At 37.7% G+C, this 22,229-nt stretch overlaps 1 protein-coding gene across 1 annotated transcript in view; it reads left to right on the top strand.

The window, feature by feature from the left end:
* Positions 1–10,358: 10,358 nt before the first annotated feature.
* PTPN20 (protein tyrosine phosphatase non-receptor type 20) overlaps positions 10,359–22,229 on the top strand; it is a 35,136-nt gene continuing 23,265 nt past the window's right edge. The window contains 1 exon segment of the mRNA XM_024739080.1: positions 10,359–10,397. Coding sequence (XP_024594848.1) covers positions 10,359–10,397 — 39 coding nt within the window.

Below are 22,229 nucleotides of genomic sequence, written 5' to 3'. Positions count from 1 at the left end.
CAGGAACAGAGGGAGGGCATTGTAAACAACTGGCCAGTGGCAACATCACCCAGGCCATGGAGCTGCACTTGGAGATACCTCAAAAGGGAATTCTTAGGGAAACCATAAGATTTTCTCAGGCAAACAGCCAGCTCAAGATATCTGCTGAAGCCAGAGAGCCCTCTGTTGGATTCCAGCTGCAAAGATGTCAGACACTGAGTCTGGAGGGTAGGATGTGGGTGTGAAGTTGGGTGAGAAAGGAGAAACTGACGTGCCCATTTCCCATGCCTATTTCCAGTCCAAAGCAGTCCTGGCCTCGAGACAGAGAGAGCCTAAGAGTTAGATAAGAAGTCAGAGGGAGTCTTACACTGAAATGGGACTGTTCTGGTTGCTCAAAGTTATAGACCTGCCCAAGATTTTATATTCAAGAACCCAGGAGAAAAATGCATCTTGGCACTGAGTTTGAATGACACTGAAAAGAAACAAAGAAGTTGCCTTCTGTGTGAACCCTATTCTGTCCAGCTAATAAGATGCAGTAAGATGACGACATCTGAATTCTTGCTGTAAAGCACAGGGCTTGACACAGACCAAGAGGATTGAATACATGAGGACTAAAAGGCATGCATCCAGCTCCTCTCTTAGAATTTGGCAGTGTTTGCAGTTCACTTTCTGCTACATCATTATTTTACTGTTAATAAGCAGAGCTGGAAGTAGAAGGCAGGGCACTTATAGGCAAGGGTTTGTAGCAGGCTCACCTGCCAACTTAACAACTCTCCCATCAAAGCCTAAGGATTCTCTCTCTTTGTGGTGTGTGCAGGCAGAGCGGTGGGCTGGTCATTGCTCTGCAAACCGGTGAGCAGCCAACTAACAGATCAATCAACTGATATTTATTGGGCATTGCCCATGTGCCAGGCTCAGGAACTAGGCATCTGGGAATCCAGAACGAGGTAAGTGCATGTCCTTCTGCTTTCTAAATAAAAAAGTGTTCAGCCTCTACTGGGATTTTTATTGGCCTTGTACTTTCCACAATTTATTTTTATAGAGTCTTTTATGTGAAGTGTCTCAAAGCTGAGCAGAGAGAAAGAAACACACAGACAAGGTCTCACAGCTTCTCCCAAGCCCACAGTCCTCATCGACTCACACCTGATGGTGCTGGGTGTGAAGAACACCATCCAAAAATAAACGGGCTGCAAAGCAGAGGCCAGTACCAGGATGGGGCCGTGGAAGGGTAGCGCTGCTGAAATGATTCTTCTTTTTTGTTTTTTGGTCAGCGTTTCTTGTTCTTAGTTATTTGCTCTTCCCTGGCCCCAAGCCAGGTTTAGAAAACTCTGAACTTGATCATGGGCTTTAGGGGCTGTGAAGAAATGACTTTGGGTCCTGAGGTCCTGGGTACAAGCTGTCCACTGGGGTCTGGGAGGCCCTCAAGGGACTCTCTGATTGTGTCTGGAGAACACAGCTTGGGATGAGGGGCCATTTGGGCAGTAAATTCTTACACTTGAAAGGGACAGATGGGTCTCAGCTCAGTGGAGAGCAGAGGTATGTCTGGCTCTCAGGGTCCATCCTGAGGGAGTCTGGGTGCTCAGACCAGGATCAGGAATGCAGACTGTGAGATTCCAGAATCTACATCCCTCTGTGCTGGTCACTGCTGCTACCCCAGGGATCCGCAGTGAGCCTGGGACCAAGTAGGACATGAGAAGTTGGTGTCTGGGGGGCAGCAGGGAGGGGACAACCGAGCTACTCTTCAGTCAGGCTAGAAAGGGGACCTTTCAGTAGCAGATCAGGGACTTAAGTCCAGGCCTGCAAGACTCCTTGCACTGCTGGTAATAGCAAGTCATAGGGATTTGAAAAGGCCTCCAAAGAATGGCAGAAATTTTGATAAAGAACTAACCTTTATAATTCTTCGAATTTTTCACTGGTGAAAACAGAAGCAGCCTTTTGGGTTGGTGGCCACTGGGAATATGATGTGGTTTAACAGTAAGTTGAGGAACATGATGAGACCTCGGGGTTCACTCCCACCAAGTATTCATTCAGTCTCCATTTAGCGATTTCCTGATGCCGTGGGTGAAAATTCTGTGTGTGTGTCCCCATGACAGCCATCTATGTAGGAACACAACAATAGAATATTCTGATTCATTCGTGCTGCTCAGATTTGTGAAATAGTGATGGCATGCAAAGTTCTGACCTTAGATGCTACGAGAAACAACAGGCATCCCCTTAAAGGGGGCCCATCTTTAAGGAGGAACTGTACCTTGGGATGGGAGGGAGCCTTGGCTGCTGAGGAAAGGCAGGGCCTCTGGTGGAGAAAAGGCATCTACTGTCAGTGACTCATGGAGCAGGAAGTTGATCTCTCCACGCCTGGACAGAGGGTGACTGTTTTGGCTCAGTCCCAGCTCAGCTCAAGGATATGGCTCTCCTGGACCAGGCTGTGGGCTAAGTGAGGCAGGTCTCATCATGCCTTTAAGGGAATTGGATCCACTGGAGTGGCTCTGGTCAGGACCAAACAGAGAGAGGTGCACTTGTTAAGATAAAAAGATTCTGGCTTCCTGTATTGAGGCAATGTCTACACGCTGAATTCCCCTTACAATGACCACCCTAGATGAAACCGTCTCACCCGACCTAGCAGCTGTAACTGACCTCACGTTCTGGTACAGTCTAATGACTCCTTCCGCAATCGTCTATCCTGTCCAAAGTGCCCAAACACTACCTGCCCCTTTCTGACACTGCTAACCAGTCCTCTACCCCGGCCCCTCTCCAACTCAGTAGGGAGTTGAGGGGGCAGGTGTGAACCAGGCCATCACCCCTAGAGAACACAGTCCTCAGTGGTTCAGGATGTGGGCATGGCTCAGAGAGTTGCTGGCATTATAAGCCTGGCTTGGGACCAGGCACGGACAGGGACAGGGAGGTGTACCAGGGACCACAAGGCATCCACCACCGGGTCCGCGGTAACTGCTGCAGTGCTTCGGAAGGCCAGCAGGGGGAGGCACTGCCGACTCCAGCCTACTAGCGGAGGGCGCCAGCGCAGGGTGCGGCTCCAGTGCGCAGGCTCATGGGAGCCTCCAGGATTGGACGGCACCGATCTCACAGGGCCGGCGGACTCCCGCGCGAACCCAACTGGCAAGGGGGCTGGGAGCAGGTGTGTCGGTGGGGGCCAAGCTGGGCGGGGCGGGGCAGGTCCCGGTGAGGAAACGTGGCAGGGCCCCGGCGGGACGTGGGGGAGGTTAGAGGGGGCTGCTGCGGTGGGGCGTGAGAGAGCAGGCTTGGACCCACCCAATGGCCTTGAGAGGAAGATGCCTTGATGCCCACTGAAGGAGTGGACTGTGGCTCCAGCCACCATAGGGAGGCCTCCTGGGCTGGATTCGGGCAGGCCCTGGGCAAAGTGAGGCCCGCTGAAGCCTTGCAGGGAGACAGCCTGGGCAGTGTGATGCCCAGCTGTGCTGTGACATGTGTCATGGGTCCTGTGTGTCACAGGTTTGGGACAGGAAACACTGGCTCTGCGGTAAAGAAAGGCCTTGAACTCTCGCTGAGGAGCATGGAACCGCTGTGATTGGTAAGAAGCCATAATCAGGTACTAAGACACAGTCTCTTCTGCCTGGGCTGGGGAGGTTTGGAGGCCAAGAGCTCCATTCTCACTCAAGGACCAGTGAGGGCTGAAGGGCCTAGAGAGAAACAGAGCAGTAATCCATGATTAGTTCCACAGCTATTTTTGAACACCTCCTGTGTGCTAGGACTGTTCTAGATGGGCAGGGTCCCTGCCTTCATGGAATTATATTCCAGGTGGGAGAGAGCCTTTCAAGGCTGAGTCCTGGGTTTTTGCCTTGCCTACTTTTGCCTTGCTCTTTAATGAGATGGGGAAAACTGTAGGTGAAAGGTAGGTTTCATTTTTGGAACGGTTGGAATCAAAAATTGTTTTGGATCTATTATGTTGAGATGCCTAGAACGTTTTCTCCCAACATGCAACATATGAACAATATACTTGGAAAGAATTTTACACTAAACTCCGTACACCCACCACCTAGACCCTACCATTAATATGTAGCTACACTTGTTTTTTCACATGCCTGTTCATCTCACCATCCCTCTCTCCATCTGTTAACCACCTGGTAGTTTTTTTTTTTTTATTGTGGTAAAATACACATAACGTAAATTACCTAGTAGATTTTTAAGTTAAGATGTCCAATAGGCCATTGGAAATTTGAGTCTGAAGTCCTAGGGGATGTTAGGGCTAGAATTGGTCTTTGGAATCATCACCACGTAGGTGGTAGTTAAACTAAAGGACTAGGTGAAACCACCTAGGTTGAGAGTGTACATAGAGAAGAGGAAGGAAGCCAAAAAAAGAGGGAGGTGGTGGCCAACCATGGTGAGTGTTACTGTGCAGGATTGTTTGGCAATTAGGAGGATTTTAATCATTTTAACAAGAACAACTTTAGTGGAGTAGAGGGACCTTAAGGTCAAGTGGAATTTTGTTTTTAAGATGGAGGAAACTAGAATATGTTTATATGCCAGTGGGATTGAACTCATAGAAAGGGAGAAACGATGCAGATAAGGGGAACACTGCAGGGGAGGTATGTGAACGCCTGAGAGGGGAGGAGACTCCAGAGTAGGTGAGCAGTTGGCTTTGAAATGAACAGGAACACATATTCCATTGTATCTAGAGGGAAAGCCGAGACAAATGCAGATGCGGACAGGTGGTGAGAGGCATCACCTGTCTGTGAAGGCAGTCACTGGCTGAGAGCAAGGGCAGCAGGGGAAAGGAGAAGTCCTTCTGGAGAACGGGGAAGTGAACTAAGTACGGAAATGGAACTGGATTGCTAGGCAGTGCTGAGTGCCCGTTTGAGATGTGTAGTTGTGAACTTAGAGTGGGATCAACCTAGTGGGGTTGTGTGGCTTCCCATGGGTGGGAAGGGTGTTGTGAAGTTTAGGTGTGGTAATACATGGAAAACATTTAATACAGGGGCAAGCACATGATGAATGTTACCTGTTTGAATTCTTACTTTGTTTTTCTTTTGTTTATACAAATGTGACTGAGGAAGGCTGACATTTACCACCTGAGAGGATCTTCTCCTGTGACATGTTCTCCAATCACACCAAAGTCCACCGCAGTTTGCAGCTACTTGGAAGTCTGGCTCCTGGTGTGGTTACATTTATACAGCTTGATAATTGGGTATGTTTGCTAAAAAGAGACAAACTATAGCAAATAGACCTTTCCATTTTCAGACTAACTCATAGTCTTGGACTGGAGGGGCTGAGGGTTTGTCACAGTGGCAGTTCTTATAAGCTTTCATGAATATCTTTTATTACTGCGTGTCTTATTGGATCTGATGTAATGGCAATCTACAGAATCTATGCATGATCTCAGATCACCAGGGGAAATTTTCAGTTTCATAGGTTATAATTTCTCTGTGACCGCTTGGGCTGTTTTATGGTACAAATAATAATAATGGCTGACATTGACAGGTCTTAAAAGTGCCAGGCACTGTTATAAGCACATTATATGCATAATCTTGTTTAACTGTCATCTCAACTCAGTGAGGCAGGTACTATTATTATCTCTATTTTTCAGATGCAAAAATAGGCTCCAAGGGGTTAAGTAACTTGCCCAAGGTACACATGGTCTGATCTCCAGTTTCTGCTGCATACTTCAACTTATTTTTTAAAGACCTTGGCCATCACTCATCTACATTGTAGTGGAGTAGGCAAGATAATGGACTGAAGCAGATTGCCTGGGTTCAAGAACTGCCACATACTAGCTCTGTGACTTTGGACAAATTATTTAACCTCTGTGTGCCTTTGTTTCTTTATCCATGAAATGGGAATAATAATCGTACCTGATGATAGGGTTCTTGTGAGGATCACATGAATTAATATACTTAATAAGCCTAAATTAATGCCTGGTTACGTAAATGCTGCACTACCACCTACCTGGTAGTGAAGCCATGGTGGTATGTGTACTGATTGATTGACTCCCCTAAAATCATTCTCTCAGGTTCCTACTACTGGTCTAGGTTGAGTTTGGGAATACTCCTAACTTGGGGATCTGTTTCATTTATCAATTTGTCTATTCCTTTACCAGTACCATACTGTCTTGATTACTGTAGCTTTATAGTAAGTCTTGAAATCTGTAGCATTGGTGTTCCAGCTTTATCCTTCTTCAGTATTTGTTGGCCATTCTGAATCTTTTGCCTTTCCACATACACTTTAGAATGAGTTTGTTGATAACCACAAAATAATTTGCTGGGTATTTTGATTGAGATTGAATTGAGTCTATAGATCACATTGGGAGTAATTGAGATCTTAACAATATTGATTCTTTCTATCCATGAACATGGAATAGCTCTCCATTTATTTAGATCTTTGCTTTCTTTCATTGGTTTTGTAGAGTTCCTCATATAGACCCTGTACATGTTTTGTTATATTTATATATATATATTTTATTGGGGGGAGCTAATATAATGTTATGTATTTACAATTTCAGTTGTATACCATTGCTGGTATACAGGAAGGGAATTGACATTTGTATACTAACTTCGTGTCTTGCAACCTTGCTATAATTGCTTATTAGTTCTTGGAGTTCTTTGTTGTTATTATTGATTCTTTGGGATTTTCTTCATAGACAGTCATGTCATCTGAGAAGAAAAACAGTTTTATTGCTTCTGTCCCAGTCTGTATATTTTTTATTTCCTTGTCTTGTCTAATTGCATTAGCTAGGACTTCTAATATGAACTTGAATAGGAGTGGTGAGAGAGGACATTCTTGCCTTGTTTACCATCTTAGAGGAAAGCATCTAGCTTCTCACCATTTAGTTACCTGTAAATTATTTGGTAGATGTTCTTTATCAAGTTGAGGGAGTTCACCTCCTCTAGTCCTAGTTTTCTGAGAGGTTTTTATCATGAATGGAGTTTGGATTTTGTCAAATGTTTTTTCTGCATATATTGATATCATAATATGATTTTTCTTCTTTAGCCTGTTTTGTCGCATTATGTTAATTGACTTTCAAATGTTGAACCAAACTTGCATACCTGGCATAAGTTCCACTGGTCATGGTGTATAATGCTCTTTATACATTGTTGGATTCAATTTGCTAATATTTTGTTGAGGATTTATGTATCTATGTTTATGAATGATGTAGGTCTGTAGTTTTTATTTCTTCTAATATCTTTATTTGGTTTTGCTGTTAGGGCAGTGCTGGCTTCATAGATGAGTTTGGAAGTGTTCCCAATGGCCCTATTTTATGGAAGAGATCTGAGATAATTTGTATAGTTTTTCTTCCTTAAACTTTTGGTAGAATTCACTGGTGAAACCTTCTGAGTCTGGAATATTGGAAGATTATTAGTTATTGATTCAAGTTCTTTAATAGACATAGGCCTTTTCAGGTGATTTACTTTTCCTTTTGAGTATTTTGTGAGTATTGGTAGTTTCTGTTTTATAAGGAGTTGGTCTCTTTAAGTTATCAAATTTGGGGGCATCATAATATTCCTTTATTATCCTTTTAATGTCCATGGACTCATTAGTGATGACCTCTCTTTCATATCTGATATTAGTGGTATCTAGTATAAGTAAAATGAATTCTATAGTCTTACACTATTACTGATTTACTACAGTGGTTGTAACTCAAAAACTGAAATAAATGTTAATCAGCTTAATATGGATATTATTTTGTTTATTTCTTCTATGATAAACTATGTCAAATATAAGAGAAGAGAAATTCATCCAGTTTGGTTCTTGTGTTTCTATAGGGTTATCTGAAACTCACTGCACTAACAGACACCAGAAATGGGCATGTGTTTCTGATCAAAGCTGACTGTTCTGGAAGTACTGCTGACTCTTATGGAAGATTTGAAATTGGTGACTGTTGGTATAGATTGATATGGATTTCAGTCTACTCATCTCTGTGCAAGAGAGATCTTACTAATTTGTGTGTGTGTTGTAGGTATGTGCATTTATATAAAGAGGATAAGATGTTTGGTTGCCATTCACATGTTTATTTGGTAGAATGCAGTGGATAGCATATTTAAACACTGGTATTTAAATAGTAAGAGTATCTCCAATTATCAAGGAGCATCGTAAAATTATCTGACATTTCTGAAGGAAATTCATTTTAACTGTCTTTAATAAAGATTGTATCATTTAATGGGCAGAAGACCTAAATAGACATTTCTCCAAAGAAGACATACAGTTGGCCAATAGGCACATGAAGAGATGCTCAACATCACTAATTATTAGAGAAATGCAAATCAAACCACACTGAGGTATCGCCGCAGGCTGGTCAGAATGGCCATCATTTAAAAGTCTGCGAATAACACTTGCTGGAGAGGGTGTGGAGAAAAGGGAACCCTCCTACACTGTTGGTGGAAACGTAAATTGGTGCAGCCACTATGGAAAACAGTACAGAGGTTGCTTAAAAAACTAAAAATAGAATTGCCATATGATCCAGCATTCCCACTCCTGGCCATATATCTGGAGAAAACTCTAATTTGAAAAGATACATGCACCCCAATGTTCATTGCAGCATTATTTACAATAGCCAAGACACAGAAGCAACCTAAATGTCCATTGACAGACGAATGGATAAAGAAGATGTGGTATATATAAATAATGGAATACTATTCAGCCATAAAAAAGAATGATGTAATACCATTTGCAGCAACATGCATGGACCTAGACATTATCACACTACGTGAAGTAAGTCAGACAGGGAAAGGGAAATATCATATGATATCTCTTATATGTGGAATCTAAAATATGATACAAATGAACTTATTTACAAAACAGAAACAGACTCGCAGACATAGAAAACAAATTTATGGTTACCAAAGGGGAAAGGGGGAGGGAGAGGGATAAATTAGGAGTTTGGGATTAGCAGATACAAACTACTATATATAAAATAGATAAACAACAAGGTCCTACTGTATAGCACAGGGAACTATATTCAATATCCTGTAATAAACTGTAATGGAAAAGAATGTGTGTGTGTGTGTGTGTGTGTGTGTGTGTGTGTGTATAATTGAACCACTTTGCTGTACACTGGAAACTAACACAACATTGTAAATCAACTATACTTCAATAAAAATTTTTTTTAAAAGATTATATCATTTAAAATATTTTCAATCATGTATTTGGGAGGTAGAAGCTTGGACATCATTCTTGGTGGTTTTTATTTAACAATGAGGTCTTTGACTTTTCAGTGTTATTTCCAGAGGACGCCTATCACTTAGGTCCATTACCTCAGTACCAGTCACAAGGCCACTGCTGTCCTTGTAAGAAGAGATTTTTTTCCCTTTGTCAAAGTAGCATTTTCAAAAATTAAAAATGTGACTCATTAAAATTTGAAATGAAACCATGTTAAGAATTTTATTCAATTTATTTATTAATGAAGCAACCAGGAAGGTGGCCAAGGTAGTTCAGAGAACATTTTGAGGATCTAGGCTTTTATATGTATTTTGAACGAAGGTTAGAGTAAGAATGCCAGGTTAGATTTTAAAAGCCTGGTTAATGTCTGACAGGGCAATAAATTGTAATCTTTGGTATCATCTTTTCTCTCAGAAATTATTTGTATCCCAACTGGCTGAAAATCTATAGGTTAACGTAATTTTACTAAGTCTAGGACTTTTAATCAACAGTAAACAATGAGTTGTACAAAGTACAATTTGTTTATATAATTAAATAATCCTTGGGAGGGCCTTTTAAACATCATCCTCATATAACATTGAAAGGATATGCCCCCTATGTTTTTGCTTTACCTCCATGTTTTAAATAATCTTTCTTAACATACTATATCAAAGTTTTAAAATATATGTGTCCAAACATTAACTTTTAGGTTAAGATTATAGTAATCTTATTTCATTTGCAGGTAAACTAATTAAAAGAGTCACCAGACCAAAAAAACCTCTAGATTTCAACCAATGGGAGCAATGTAACATCATCTTACAGGCCTATTATGGCAAAGGTTAGAAGAGAAAAAAATGTTTATCCTGTGTGAGGACTTTTTATAGATTGAACATGACCTCCTTGGAGATAGGCTTTGAAGTTAATTCTTACCCTCCAATATCGAATCTCCAGCATCTAATTCAGAATAAGTTTGGCATTAAAAGAATTAACTCACTGAGTTACAGTGACTAAATAAATGAGTAATAATATGTCAAAACTGTGAGAACTCGAATTGTCTAAAATTCCTTTACATTGTATGTTTGACCAGGTGAACAACCATTGTGTGCTGGCCCCAGGATATTAATTCGACCTTCTGTCTGACTCTGAGAACACAAGGCTCAGTACCTGCAGAAACCTTTTACCCATCTCATCCGGGAATGGGGACAACATGTCTTCATCGGGGAACACTACAGCAGAGTCTGGTAGGTTCTTATGCGTTGTGCACTGTGGTGGACATGGGGAGCAGGGGGAGCCAGAGCAGTGCTTCTCAGACGGTAAGTACGCACGAACCACGTGTGCATTTCCTAACCCGCACGTTCTGATTCACTGGGTCTGTGGTGGGACCCAAGATTCTGCATCTCTAACAAACCACCATGCTTAGAATAGCAAGAATTAGACTCTTAAATGAGTTTTATTTTACTCTGATCAAATAATGCTTATTTCTGATTGTAGATACAATATATATTTATTGCAGAAATTCTTATGTACTTTGGAAAGTACATAAAAGAACACAAAAAAGGAGGATTTTGGTATATAATACTAAGGCAGTGTTTCAATTAGATGTTAACTGTCTCCCAGCTGACTCCTGGTGTCATTGTTGTGCCTTACTCATTAGTAGCTTGCCGTCAGTTCTCAACATTTCTTTTATGTCTTTTCTCTTCTCTTCCATGTACAGCTCAGCTCTTGGTTCCTCTTCTACCCTGCCTCCCTGTAATCAGTGTTGTTCCCTTCCACTAGAGGCTTAAGCCAGAGGTCTACATAGGGCATTCCCTGCCAGGCTGCTGCTCTAGCCTTGCAGGTCTGATTTCAGAAGTACTTCTGGTCTGGTTTACACTCTGAAAGGTCTGGAGGCAGCTTTCTTTCTCATCATATTATCCATAGCACGTATGTTGTTTCCAGTTTTTATTTCCTTCAGTTATAGATATTATTATTGACATGTTAATATTTATAGATTTTATTCTTTGGTTGAATTCTTTCTTTAGGATAAATTCTCCAGATTGGGATCCTTGAGCTAATGAATCTTAATTTTGTATTACTTTTACTACCTATTGCGATATTATTTTAGAAAAGGTTAACCACGTTACCAGCAATATATCAGTTATACTGTAACCTCACCACATTTGGTGTTATCACAACAAAAAGAAATGTGGTTAATTTGTTAATTTACTTGTTATGAAATGATGCCTTGAGCTTCCTTTAATTTATGTTGCTGTGATTACTGTCCAGGATTATTTATTTCCTTTTGTGTAACCTGATTTAAAAAAAAAATCTGCTTGATACTTTTTCCATTTTGAGCTAACTGTGCATTAACAGTTCTATCAATTACCTTCTGATCTTCTATTCAAGAATCTGATGAAATTTAAATTTTATGGGAGTCTTTTAAAATATAATTTTGACTCGGCTTCTTTCTGTTACATCCTAAGCACTCCATGCCTTTATTTTAGCTTCTGTGAAAAGGACAATAACAGCATACAAAAAAATAGTTGAGGCATTAATTTTCTTAAGACATTTGAAAATTAATATGCAAGTGGCCAAACTGGGTGGGCTTCCTTAAAAGAAATTAAAATAAAATTAGCAATTCTCATATTTCGTCGTCAGAACTTTTCATGAATATATTTTTCTATATTCAAAAAGTACTACATTATATTGTAGTAATTTATAGTTTTATTCTTTATTGCCACCTAGCAAATTATCTGTTTTCTCAAGGAAAGAAATGCTTAGCAAAATTGAAAAGTTAAACATATAGATGGATTTAAAGTCCACAATAAGAGAGTGACAGAGCAAGAATCAAGTTACTTTATTATTATTATTTTTAAAACTTTTATTGGAGCATAGTTGATTTATAATGTTGTGTAGTTTCAGGTGTACAGCAAAGTGAATCAATTAGGCATATACATATATCCACTCTTTTTTAGATTCTTTTCCCATACAGGTCATTACAGAGTATTGAGTAGAGTTACCTATGCTATATGGTAGGTCCTTATTAGTTATCTATTTTATATATAGTAGTGTGTATATGTCAATTCCAACCTTCCAATTTATCCCTCCCCCCCGCCCCTTACCCCCTGGTAACCATAAGTTTGTTTTCTACATCTGTAACTCTACTTCTGTTTTGTAGATAAGTTCATTTGTACCTTTTTCTAAGATTCCATATATAAGCGATATCATATGATATGTCTTTCTCTGTCTGACTTACTTCACTCCGTATGACAATCTCTAGGTCCATCCATGTTGCTGCAGATGGCATTATTTTGTTCTTTGTATGGCTGAGTAGTAGTCTATAGTATATATGTACCACATCTTCTTTGTCCATTCCTCTGTTGATGGACATTTAGGCTGCTCCCATGTCCTGGCTATTGTAAGTAGTGCTGCAGTGAACATTGGGGTGCATGTACCTTTCCAAATTATGGTTTTCTCTGGATATATGCCCAGGAGTGGGATTGCTGGATCATATGGTAGCTCTATTTTTAGTTTTTTAAGGAACCTCCATACTGTTCTCCATAGTGGCTGTACCAGTTTACATTCCTACCAGCAGTGTAGGAGAGCTCCCTTTCTTCCACACCCTCTCCAGCATTTGTTGTTTATAGATTTTTTGGTGATGGCCATTCTGACTGGTGTAAGGTGATACTGCATTGTAGCTTTGATTTGCATTTCTCTAATAATTAGTGATGTTGAGCATCTTATCATGTGCTTTTTAGCCACCTGTATGTCTTCTTTGGAGAAATGTCTATTTAGATCTTGTGCCCGTTTTTTGATTGGGTTGTTTGTTTTTTTGATATTGAGCTGCATGAACTGTTTGTATATTTTGGAGAGTAATCCCTTGTCAGTTGCTTCATCTGCAAATATTTTCTCCCATTCTGAGGACTGTCTTTTTGTCTTGTTTATGGTTTCCTTTGCTGTGCAAAAGCTTTTAAGTTTAATTAGGTCCCATTTGTTTATTTTTGTTTTTATTTTCATTACTCAAGGAGGTGGTCAAAAAAGATCTTGCTGTGATTTATGTCAGAGTGTTCTTCCTATGTTTTCCACTAAGAGTTTTTAGAGTGTCTGGTCCTACATTAGGTCTTTAATCCATTTTGCATTTATTTTTGTGTATGGTGTTAGGGAGTGCTCTAATTTCATTCTTTTACATGTAGCTGTTCAGTTTTTCCAGCACCACTTATTGAAGAGGCTGTCTTTTCTCCATTGTATATTCTTGCCTCCTTTGTCATAGATAAGGTGACCATAGGTGCCTGGGTTTTTCTCTGGGCTTTCTGTCCTGGGTTGCTTTTTTTTTTTTTTTTTTTTTTAGTTTGTAGGTTTTATATATTATAGCTAATCTTATCTTTAATATGTAAGTCAAAGATCTTCTCCCAGGCTCTAGATTGTCTTTTTTTTGTGTGTGTATTTTTATTGAAATGTTTCTTCTGACTTTGTTTTCAGTTAACTAATATTCTGTTTAGCTGTATGCAGTCTGCTGTTAAATTCACCACTGATGTCTTAGTTTCAGTATTAGTCTTTCTATTGTGTTCCTTTCAAACCATAGATGTTTTTCTTCAATTTCTTTCCTAGATTTTCATTCGTCTTTTATGCCTTAAACATAGAACATTTAAAGTCTGTATTTGTTAATGCCAGTATCTAGAACTCCTGTCTGTCTGTTTCTATTATCTGTTATTTCTCTGGCTTCAGTGTTGAGGATGTATTGGATGGATAGTAAGAGTGAAAATAGCAGGCTTGTTAAGAGGCTGTGGCAGTAATTAAGACACATGGTGACAAATTGGACAATGGTTGTGGAATTAGGAAAGGAGAGTAACATTCAAGAGGTCAAAACAACAAGGTTGCTCTCATAGGTGGGGAAGGGAGGTAGCTCTGCTTCCTAGACAAGGGAGTAATATATGTACATTATTTGGGATTGCCCTATAAAGAAGATTTGTTTCTACTCCCCTACTTATTTATTTATTGTCATTTGTTTATATCAATATGGACTCAGTATATGTATTTTGTACTTTATATTATAATCTAGCTGTTATGTTATTTACTTTGTTCAAATTGTTCTAGTCTGGGTCCTTGGGAGCTCTTTCAGGTTGACTCCTGGGTCCCTTTGACATAACCCATCCTTTTGTTTTTTGAGCACTTTATTGCATTACAAGATACTCCAGGCTTATCTTGCATTTTCTTCTGTCCCAGCCCTAGATGCAGCCATTTCTCCTAAGAGCTTAGTTTTCTCTTATTGGATAATAGCATTTAGAAACCAAGATATGGGCACTGGGCATGTTTGTTGCTGATGTAGTATCATTGTTTCTAGGCTCGATATTTTTTTTTAATAAATTGAAAAATAATCATATGGTTTAATGGAATAAATATTTCTTGAAAAATGTAAATGAAGAAAATTATTTCTGGAAACTCAAATAGTAGTAACCAACTTACTAAATGCTGACCCTGTGTCAAGTGCTGTGCCGAGCACTTCATGTATATCTTGTTTAATCATTGTGACATCCTTGTGACATAGGTACTGTTAATATTTCTATTCTGTAGATAAGGAAACTGAGGAATAGAGATCATAGGGAACTTGGCCTAGATCATACCAAGTGACAGAACTGGGATCAAAGCAGACACAACAGGAGGGAGGCCATCTACATGCCAAGGAGAGATGCTTTGGAAGAAACCAAACCTGCTGGAACCTTGATTTTGTACTTCCAACCTCCAGGACTGTGACAAAATAAATTTCTATTGTTTAAGCCACCCAGTCTGTGGTATTTTTTTATGACGGCCCTAACAAACGAATACAGTAGTGTTTACCTCATAAAATAAGGTGAGAAGTGTTTCCTTCTTTTCAATTTTTTTGAAAGTTGGTGTAGAATTGGTATTTTTTCCATAAATGTTTTGGATTTGACAGTGAAACTCTTTGGGCCTGGTGTTTTCTTTGTGGGAGAGTTTTAAATTATGAATTCAGCTTCTTTACTAGCTATAGGGCTATTCAGATTATGTGTTTATTTTTGGGTGAGCTATGGTAGATTGTGACTTTCAAATTATTTGTTCATTTCATCTAAGTTGTCAAAATTACTAACTTAAAGTTTTTCATAATATTTCTTTAATATCCTTTAAATTTCTATTGAAAGTATTACGAGGTCTTCCCTTTCATTCCTGAGATTGCTAGTTTGTTTCTTCATCTGTCAAGATACTTACCAATTTTATTGATCTCTTCAATGAACCAGATGTTTGTTCCATTTTCTTTTTCTCCTTATTTAATTGATTTCTGTTCTTACCAACATATCCATTTTTCTGCTTCTTTGAATTTAATTTTTTCTTCTAACTTCTTAAGGTGGAAGTTTAGATCATGAATTTTAGGCCTTTCTATTTTTTTCATAGAAGTATCCAGTGCTGTACATTTACAAAAACATTACTTTTGCTCCCTCTTTAAAATTTCAATGTGCTGTTTTATTCATCTTCATGAAGTTTAAGATATTTTCTAGATTCCCTGTGATTTCTTCTTTGACTCATTGGTTAAATAGAAATTTGTTGTTTAGTCTCCAAATATTTGGAGATTTACCATATATCTTATTATTACTGGTTTCTAATTTCATTGTGATTTGAGGATATTTACATGATATATTTTATAATTTATATGATAAACTCTATATTATTTAATAGCTTATAAATTTATTAAAAATTGTTTTATGACCCAGTAGGTGATCTTCGAGAATGTTCCATGTGTGCTTGAATGGGTATTCTGTTGTTTTAGGGTGAAGTGTCTATTCTTTTAAATTAGGACAATGTGAATTACAGGGTGTTTCAAGTCTTCTGTGTCTTTACTAATATTTTTTTCTATTTGTTATGTCAGTTGCTGAGAGAGAATTTTGTGTATATGTGTCTTTCTCCTTTCAATTCTGTTGGTATTTACTTCATGTAATTTGAAGTTTTGCTATGAGTTATATACATATTTTGAATTGTTATATTTCTAATGAATTAACTTCTTTTTTTTTTTTGAATTAACTTCTTTATCATTATGTTATGTCCCTCTTTATCCCTGGTAACATTCTTTGTTCTGAAGTCTATTTTTATAATAATCTAGCCATTCCAACTTTCTTTTACTATTGTTAACATGGTATCTCTTTCCCCTTTTTCTTCTTTAAAAGTTTGCTGAATCTCTGTTCAGTCTCCTCCCCCCACCAGCCTCCCATACTTCATTTTTGGGTAGTTTCTATTGCTATCTGTTGGTATACACTTATCTTTTCTTCTCTGCTTATCTGCTATTAATTCCATTCAGTTCATATATTGTTCATTTCATTTCTAGAAGTTCCATTTGGATCTCATTTTTACACTTTACATTTCTCTTCTCATTACATGATGTTTTCTTTACTTCCTTGAACACCTTTATAAAAGTTATAATAGCTTGTTAAAGGTTCTTGTTTACAAATTTCATCATCTGTTATTTCTAAGTGTATTTCTATTAATTGACTTATCTGGTTCTGGGCCATATTTTCCTGTTTCTTTATATGCCTGTTAACTGTTGACAAGATGATGGACATTGTGAATTATACAGTTTGGGGTTCTGAATTTTTTTTTGTATTCCTATAAAAAAGTTAAGTATTTTCTGCCTTGTAGTTATGTTACTTGAAGTTTGGGTAACTTGATCCTTTTTGAGGCTTGCTGTTAAACTTTTTGTAGGTGGTCCAGAGTAGCTTTTATTCTGAGGATAACTTAGTTTTACTACTAGGACGTATCCTTTTTGTGCACTCTCTCCAGTGCCCCCATGTTTTACAAGTTCTTATTCTGGCTGTGAGAACATACACTGTTCCTAGCCCTTACTAATCTCTAGGAATTGTCTGGCTTGCTGCTTTCCAGTGACTCTTCCTGGGTGTCAGGGATTGTCCTCTACATAAAAGCAGATCCATATTCTGTAAAGGACATGAGAGGATTTCTTTGCCAATATTCAGACTTCTCTTGTTTTGTACAGCTAGCTCCCTTCTCTCTGATATTCTGCCCTACAAATTCTACCTGCCCTAATCTTCTGAAGCTTGACCTCTTTCTTCTCAACTCAGTGAAAGAAAGATCAGACTCTCAAGGTTTCTTTTCCTGATCTCTAGCCTGGAAACTCCTTGAGGCCTTAATCTGGGGTAATCATAAGGCTCACATCATTTGTTTTCCCTCTTTCAGAGATCAAAGTCTGTTGTACAACATCTGAAAATTGTCATCACATGTATTTTGTCCTATTTTCTGGTTGTGAATAAATTTTGCAACAGTAAATCCCTCATGGGCAGAAGTGAAAGTCAGTGGTAGGTTATTCTAATTTTCATTTCTTTGTTTATTAGGTGATAGTGGACATTTTTTTCATACCTTTGTTGGCCTTTAAGTTTTCTTCTTCTATGAGTTGCTTGTTTATAGTTCTTCTAGACATTTTTTTCCCCTTGTAACTGGCCTCCCTAGAATTTGAAGCTCCTTCTTAGGTTTGGAGAGCTCCCTGTCCTTTAAATCTTGGTATGAGGCAATATTGGCAGTGATATCCAAAGTCAAGGACTTTAGGAAGATATGGTGTAGTTTTAGCATTCAGCATCAGGAGTGTTAGACGTGTACCCCACAGCATTCAGAGGACAATATCTTATCACTCAGCATTTTTGGTGGTTAAAGGAATTTCCCAGAGGACGTGTGGTAAATTTTCTTTATTCTTCAATCAGAGATAGTTGGTTGCTTTTCATATTGAATTTTAAGAATTCTCTATATATCCTAGATAAATTCTGTCATCTCTTGTATCACTTTTTCCTGGTAAATGCTTATTTTTTATTGATAGTGTCTTTTAATTGAATATTCAAACGTATCAATATTTTTTATACCATAAATTGTGCTTTCATAATTCCAGAATCCATCCCTAACCTGAGATAACAAAAATAGCCTCTTTTATTTTGCATATTTTGGTCTTTGATCTTATGCTGTGAGAAAGGGATATGATCTTTTTTTTCTGGTAGGAAAGCCAATTGTCCCAACCCCACTTATTTTAGTACTTTCCCCACTCTGATTTGCATTGCCATCATTATCAAATGGCAGGTGCTCTTATGTGCTTGATTGAGACTGTTTTTGAATCCCAGTTCTCTTTTATTGATCTACTTTTCCATCCCTATACCAATTCACACTGTTTTGATTACTCTAGCTTATAATAAGTATTGATATCTTATAGGGCAAATGCCCCCTCTCTGTTCTACTCTTCCAGAGTTGCCTTTCCTGTTCTTAGATTTCTGTTTTCTAGTTTTCTATACACATACATACATACACACAAATACACCCACACATCCTGCTTGAATTTTGAGTAGATTTTCATTGAATCTGTGGATTAATTTAGAAGATACTTACCATTATTATGATAGGAGTTTTTGCCTATATGCATATAGGTTATTTATTCTATTTTTTGTAGCTTTCACCAAAATTTTGCAATTTTCAGTATATATTTGGCTCGATTTATTTCTAGTTACCTTATATTTTTATTTCTATTGTGAATGACATATTTTCTTTTGTTGCAGTATCTGGCTGGTTATTGTTGGCCTATGGAATGTTTCTAATTTATTGATCTTGTGTCATCTGTTCTATCAGACTTTTTAATTATTTCTAGTGTTTGACCATGGAGTCTCTTTAATTTTCTGTGTAGACAATTACAATATTTGCAAATAACAGTTAACTTGCTTTTTTCCCAATCCTTATGGCTTTTATTTTTCTTTCTTCTTTCTTTTCATTGCTTGGACCCTGTATCTTATACAATGTTAAATAAGTAGTAGGCTTTCCTGTATTTTCTTTAAAACAGTGAGAATGTTTCTAAAGTTTTACCATTAAGGATAATGTTGGCTCAATATTTTGATTAGATAACCTTGTCTATAAGTTAAAGAAGCTTTCTTCTATTTCTACCTTGAAAGATTATTGAATTTTTCAGATGATTTTTCTTTATATGTTCAGATGATAATATGATTTCTGTCTCTTATTCTGTTAACATTTGTTAATATGCCAATTTACATTGATAGATTTTTATGAAACTGAGTATACTTTGAATTCTTGAGATAAATCTTAGTGTACACATTTTTTCGACTGTACCATTTAGTAATATTTTATTTAGGACTTTTGCATGTGTGGTCATTTTTGAGTTTGGCTTACAGTTTTTCTTACTCGTATTTTACATGTTTGGTTTTCATGTGAGGATTTACTAACCTTTTAATATAAATTAAACACCTTTACTTAAAAAAAAATTCTCTAAAACAGTTTGCATAAGGAAGAGATTTTTGTTCGTTGGAAGTTTGGTAAAATCTCATCTGGAAGTCTGTTTGGGTCCAGATGCTTTTTTCCTCCTTGGTGTGAGACTTTTGATTATTGGCTTAACCTTTTAAATAGTTATTATACTATTCAGGCTTTCTGTATATTCTTGAGTAGATTTTGATAATTTATAATTCTATAAAAGTTTCCATTTTATCACATTTGTCTAATTGTAATTTCATATTAGTTCTTAAAATGATAGCTGGATTTGTGGTTGTGCCTTTTTTTCATTTTGATATTATTGAGTAGTGAAAGAGTTTTGTATATTTTTAAGTCTTTGATTTCAAAGAACCAGTCTTTGATTTTGTTGATTATTCTGTTGTTTTATCTTATTTTCTATTTGCTGTTTTTCTTTATGATCTCTTTCTTTCTATTTTGGGGGGTTTCCTCAGTTATTCTTGGCCTTTGTGATTGAATACAAAACTAGTTTTTGTCATTTTTTTTTGTCTTTTTAAAAATGTTTTTAAAACTATACATTTCCCCTTTAAACACTGCTTTAGCTACTTCACGTTAGTTTTGATATGTTGTCCTTTCATTGATATTTCTTACTATATACTTAGAAAATTAATTCATATGTTGTAATAGTTCATAATTTCTATTTGATTTCCTTTTTGGCACATTAAGAAATGCAGTTTTTAGTTTCTAAAGTACTTGTTTACTATATTTTTACTATACTTTTTATTGTTGATTTTTTAATATGCTATGTCATAAATTTCTAAATCATAATATTTAAGGCTGCCACGATATAAGAAACAGTACTCTGAGTGCTCAATTCTAAGATCAGAGAAAACTATCTCCCTTGGCTACTATCTGAAAGATTCTGTGCAGTAAAATTAACAGAGTAATTAACAAAAATCTTAAAATAAAACCAACAAAGAGTTTCCATGGGATGATTTCATATTATATTCTTCAATAAAGTCTAAAACAACTTTCGATGTACATTAACATATTACTAATTTATTATTAACAATGCAAGATGTAAAAATGAGACACATAGCATACTATTCTTTATCCAAGAAGGAGACTCTGAAATACAGAAGAATTGAATTCTTTAGATCCCAATGCATAGGTTCTATAGGTGGTATATATTTAGAATTTACTTGAAGGATACTTTTTTTAAAAAATAAATTTATTTATTTTAGTTATTTATTTTTGGCTGCATTGGGGTCTTTGCTGCTGCGCGTGGGCTTCCTCTAGTTGCAGGAGTGGGGACTACTCTTCGTTGCGGTGCATGGGCTTTTCATTGCGGTGGCTTCTCTTGTTGTGGAGCACGGGCTCTAGGTGCACAGGCTTCAGTAGTTGTGGCTCGCGGGCTCTAGAGCACAGGCTCAGTAGTTGTGGTGCATGGGCTTAGTTGCTCCACGGAATGTGGGATCTTCCCCGACTAGGGCTTGAATCCATGTCCCCTGCATTGGCAGGCGGATTCTTAACCACTGCGCCACCAGGGAAGCCCAAGGGTACTTTCCTGAATAATATGGAAGTAGGAACAAACGGACTGCTCAAAAATCTACTTTCTGAGGATGATCCTAGAAGAAGGATCATGTTTGCTATGTTATTTTTCAAAGCAGGGAGAACAGTGATTAATATAGGAGATAAAGATGAGATGACTAAAACAGGAAAAGTAGGTGAAAATTCCCCTCATGTAGCTTGGCTTTTCTCACTAAGGCTCAAAATTGTCCTTCTCTGTTGCCCTTTGCATTTGATCAGTTCTTTCCTTTTCTTTGTTCAGGAAAAGATCGGAAGGGAGAGGACTCTGATATGAAAAACCTGGATCTATGTTTGCCTACATCGTATCATGACAACTTGCCTTCATCAAGTCAGGAAACGACCCCTATATCAGTGAATTGTGAGGTAAAACTAGAAGAGGGATCTCTGCTAATTAACTATGGCTGATACCTAAATCACTGACTAAACTCTCTAAAGAATAAATGTCTAATTTATTCTCCTTGCTGCAATGATTTCTCAATTCTGTGTCACTCTGATATTGAAGATGACCAAAACAGGGATTTGGAAGAGTGGGACTTTTGCAACTGAAGAAAACCCCTTTCACTGTTCTTTTGGAAATTTTACTTGTTTTAGCATCTATTTTATTTTGTGCTACTAATAGAGACACAAAATAAATTTCACATAAAATTTGAAGCACCTTTAGATATATTGATGATAGAACTTTTAATTGATAGGGACAGCAGGGTGCAGTGTCTCCAAACTATGGAATAGTAGATGGCTGTGAAAAAATCTGGGGCAAAATCCTCACCTTCATATATTACTTTCCTTGTGAAGAGACTGCCAGTGTTAGAGCACAAAAAGGGAAATATATTTTCATCTTATGGGTGCCTTGCATTTATTTTTTCTTATCTAATCTATTGGAGCTTTGGGACTTCCATCATGTTATTGTCCTCATACTCACTCTCGGTAGGTTCCAGCAATAATAGAGATAGAAATCAGTACCAAGAATAGGCACTGCCTCCCTTACTTTCCCAATTTGGCTGCCACCACTACCCAAGGCTGACAGTTATGCTGCTGCTTTGAAAAACAACATTGTAGTTTGGTTGTTCTCTCATGTAGGAGTCTGTGCATTCCTCCGTGACACGTAAGGTGGCCATATCAAGACCACCATCACATCTCTGGCTGGCAGTCTCTCTTAGTGTAATCCAGGGTTCTCAGTTCCACTGTTGATACTTTTCTCTGATCAGAATGATTTTCTACTTGGAGAGATATTTGGAAGTGAGAAACTTCACAGAATGTCTTGAGTAGATCCTTTATATAACCATACTGATTCCCTTCTAGAACTGAGTATACTTTATGTTTTGGGTGTTTTCCTTTATATTTTATGGCTTGAC

Source organism: Neophocaena asiaeorientalis, unplaced genomic scaffold (assembly GCF_003031525.2).
Source record: "Neophocaena asiaeorientalis asiaeorientalis breed wild unplaced genomic scaffold, Neophocaena_asiaeorientalis_V1.1 scaffold202, whole genome shotgun sequence".
NCBI classification, from domain to species: domain Eukaryota; kingdom Metazoa; phylum Chordata; class Mammalia; order Artiodactyla; family Phocoenidae; genus Neophocaena; species Neophocaena asiaeorientalis.
This window is presented reverse-complemented; position numbering and strand designations above follow the sequence as displayed.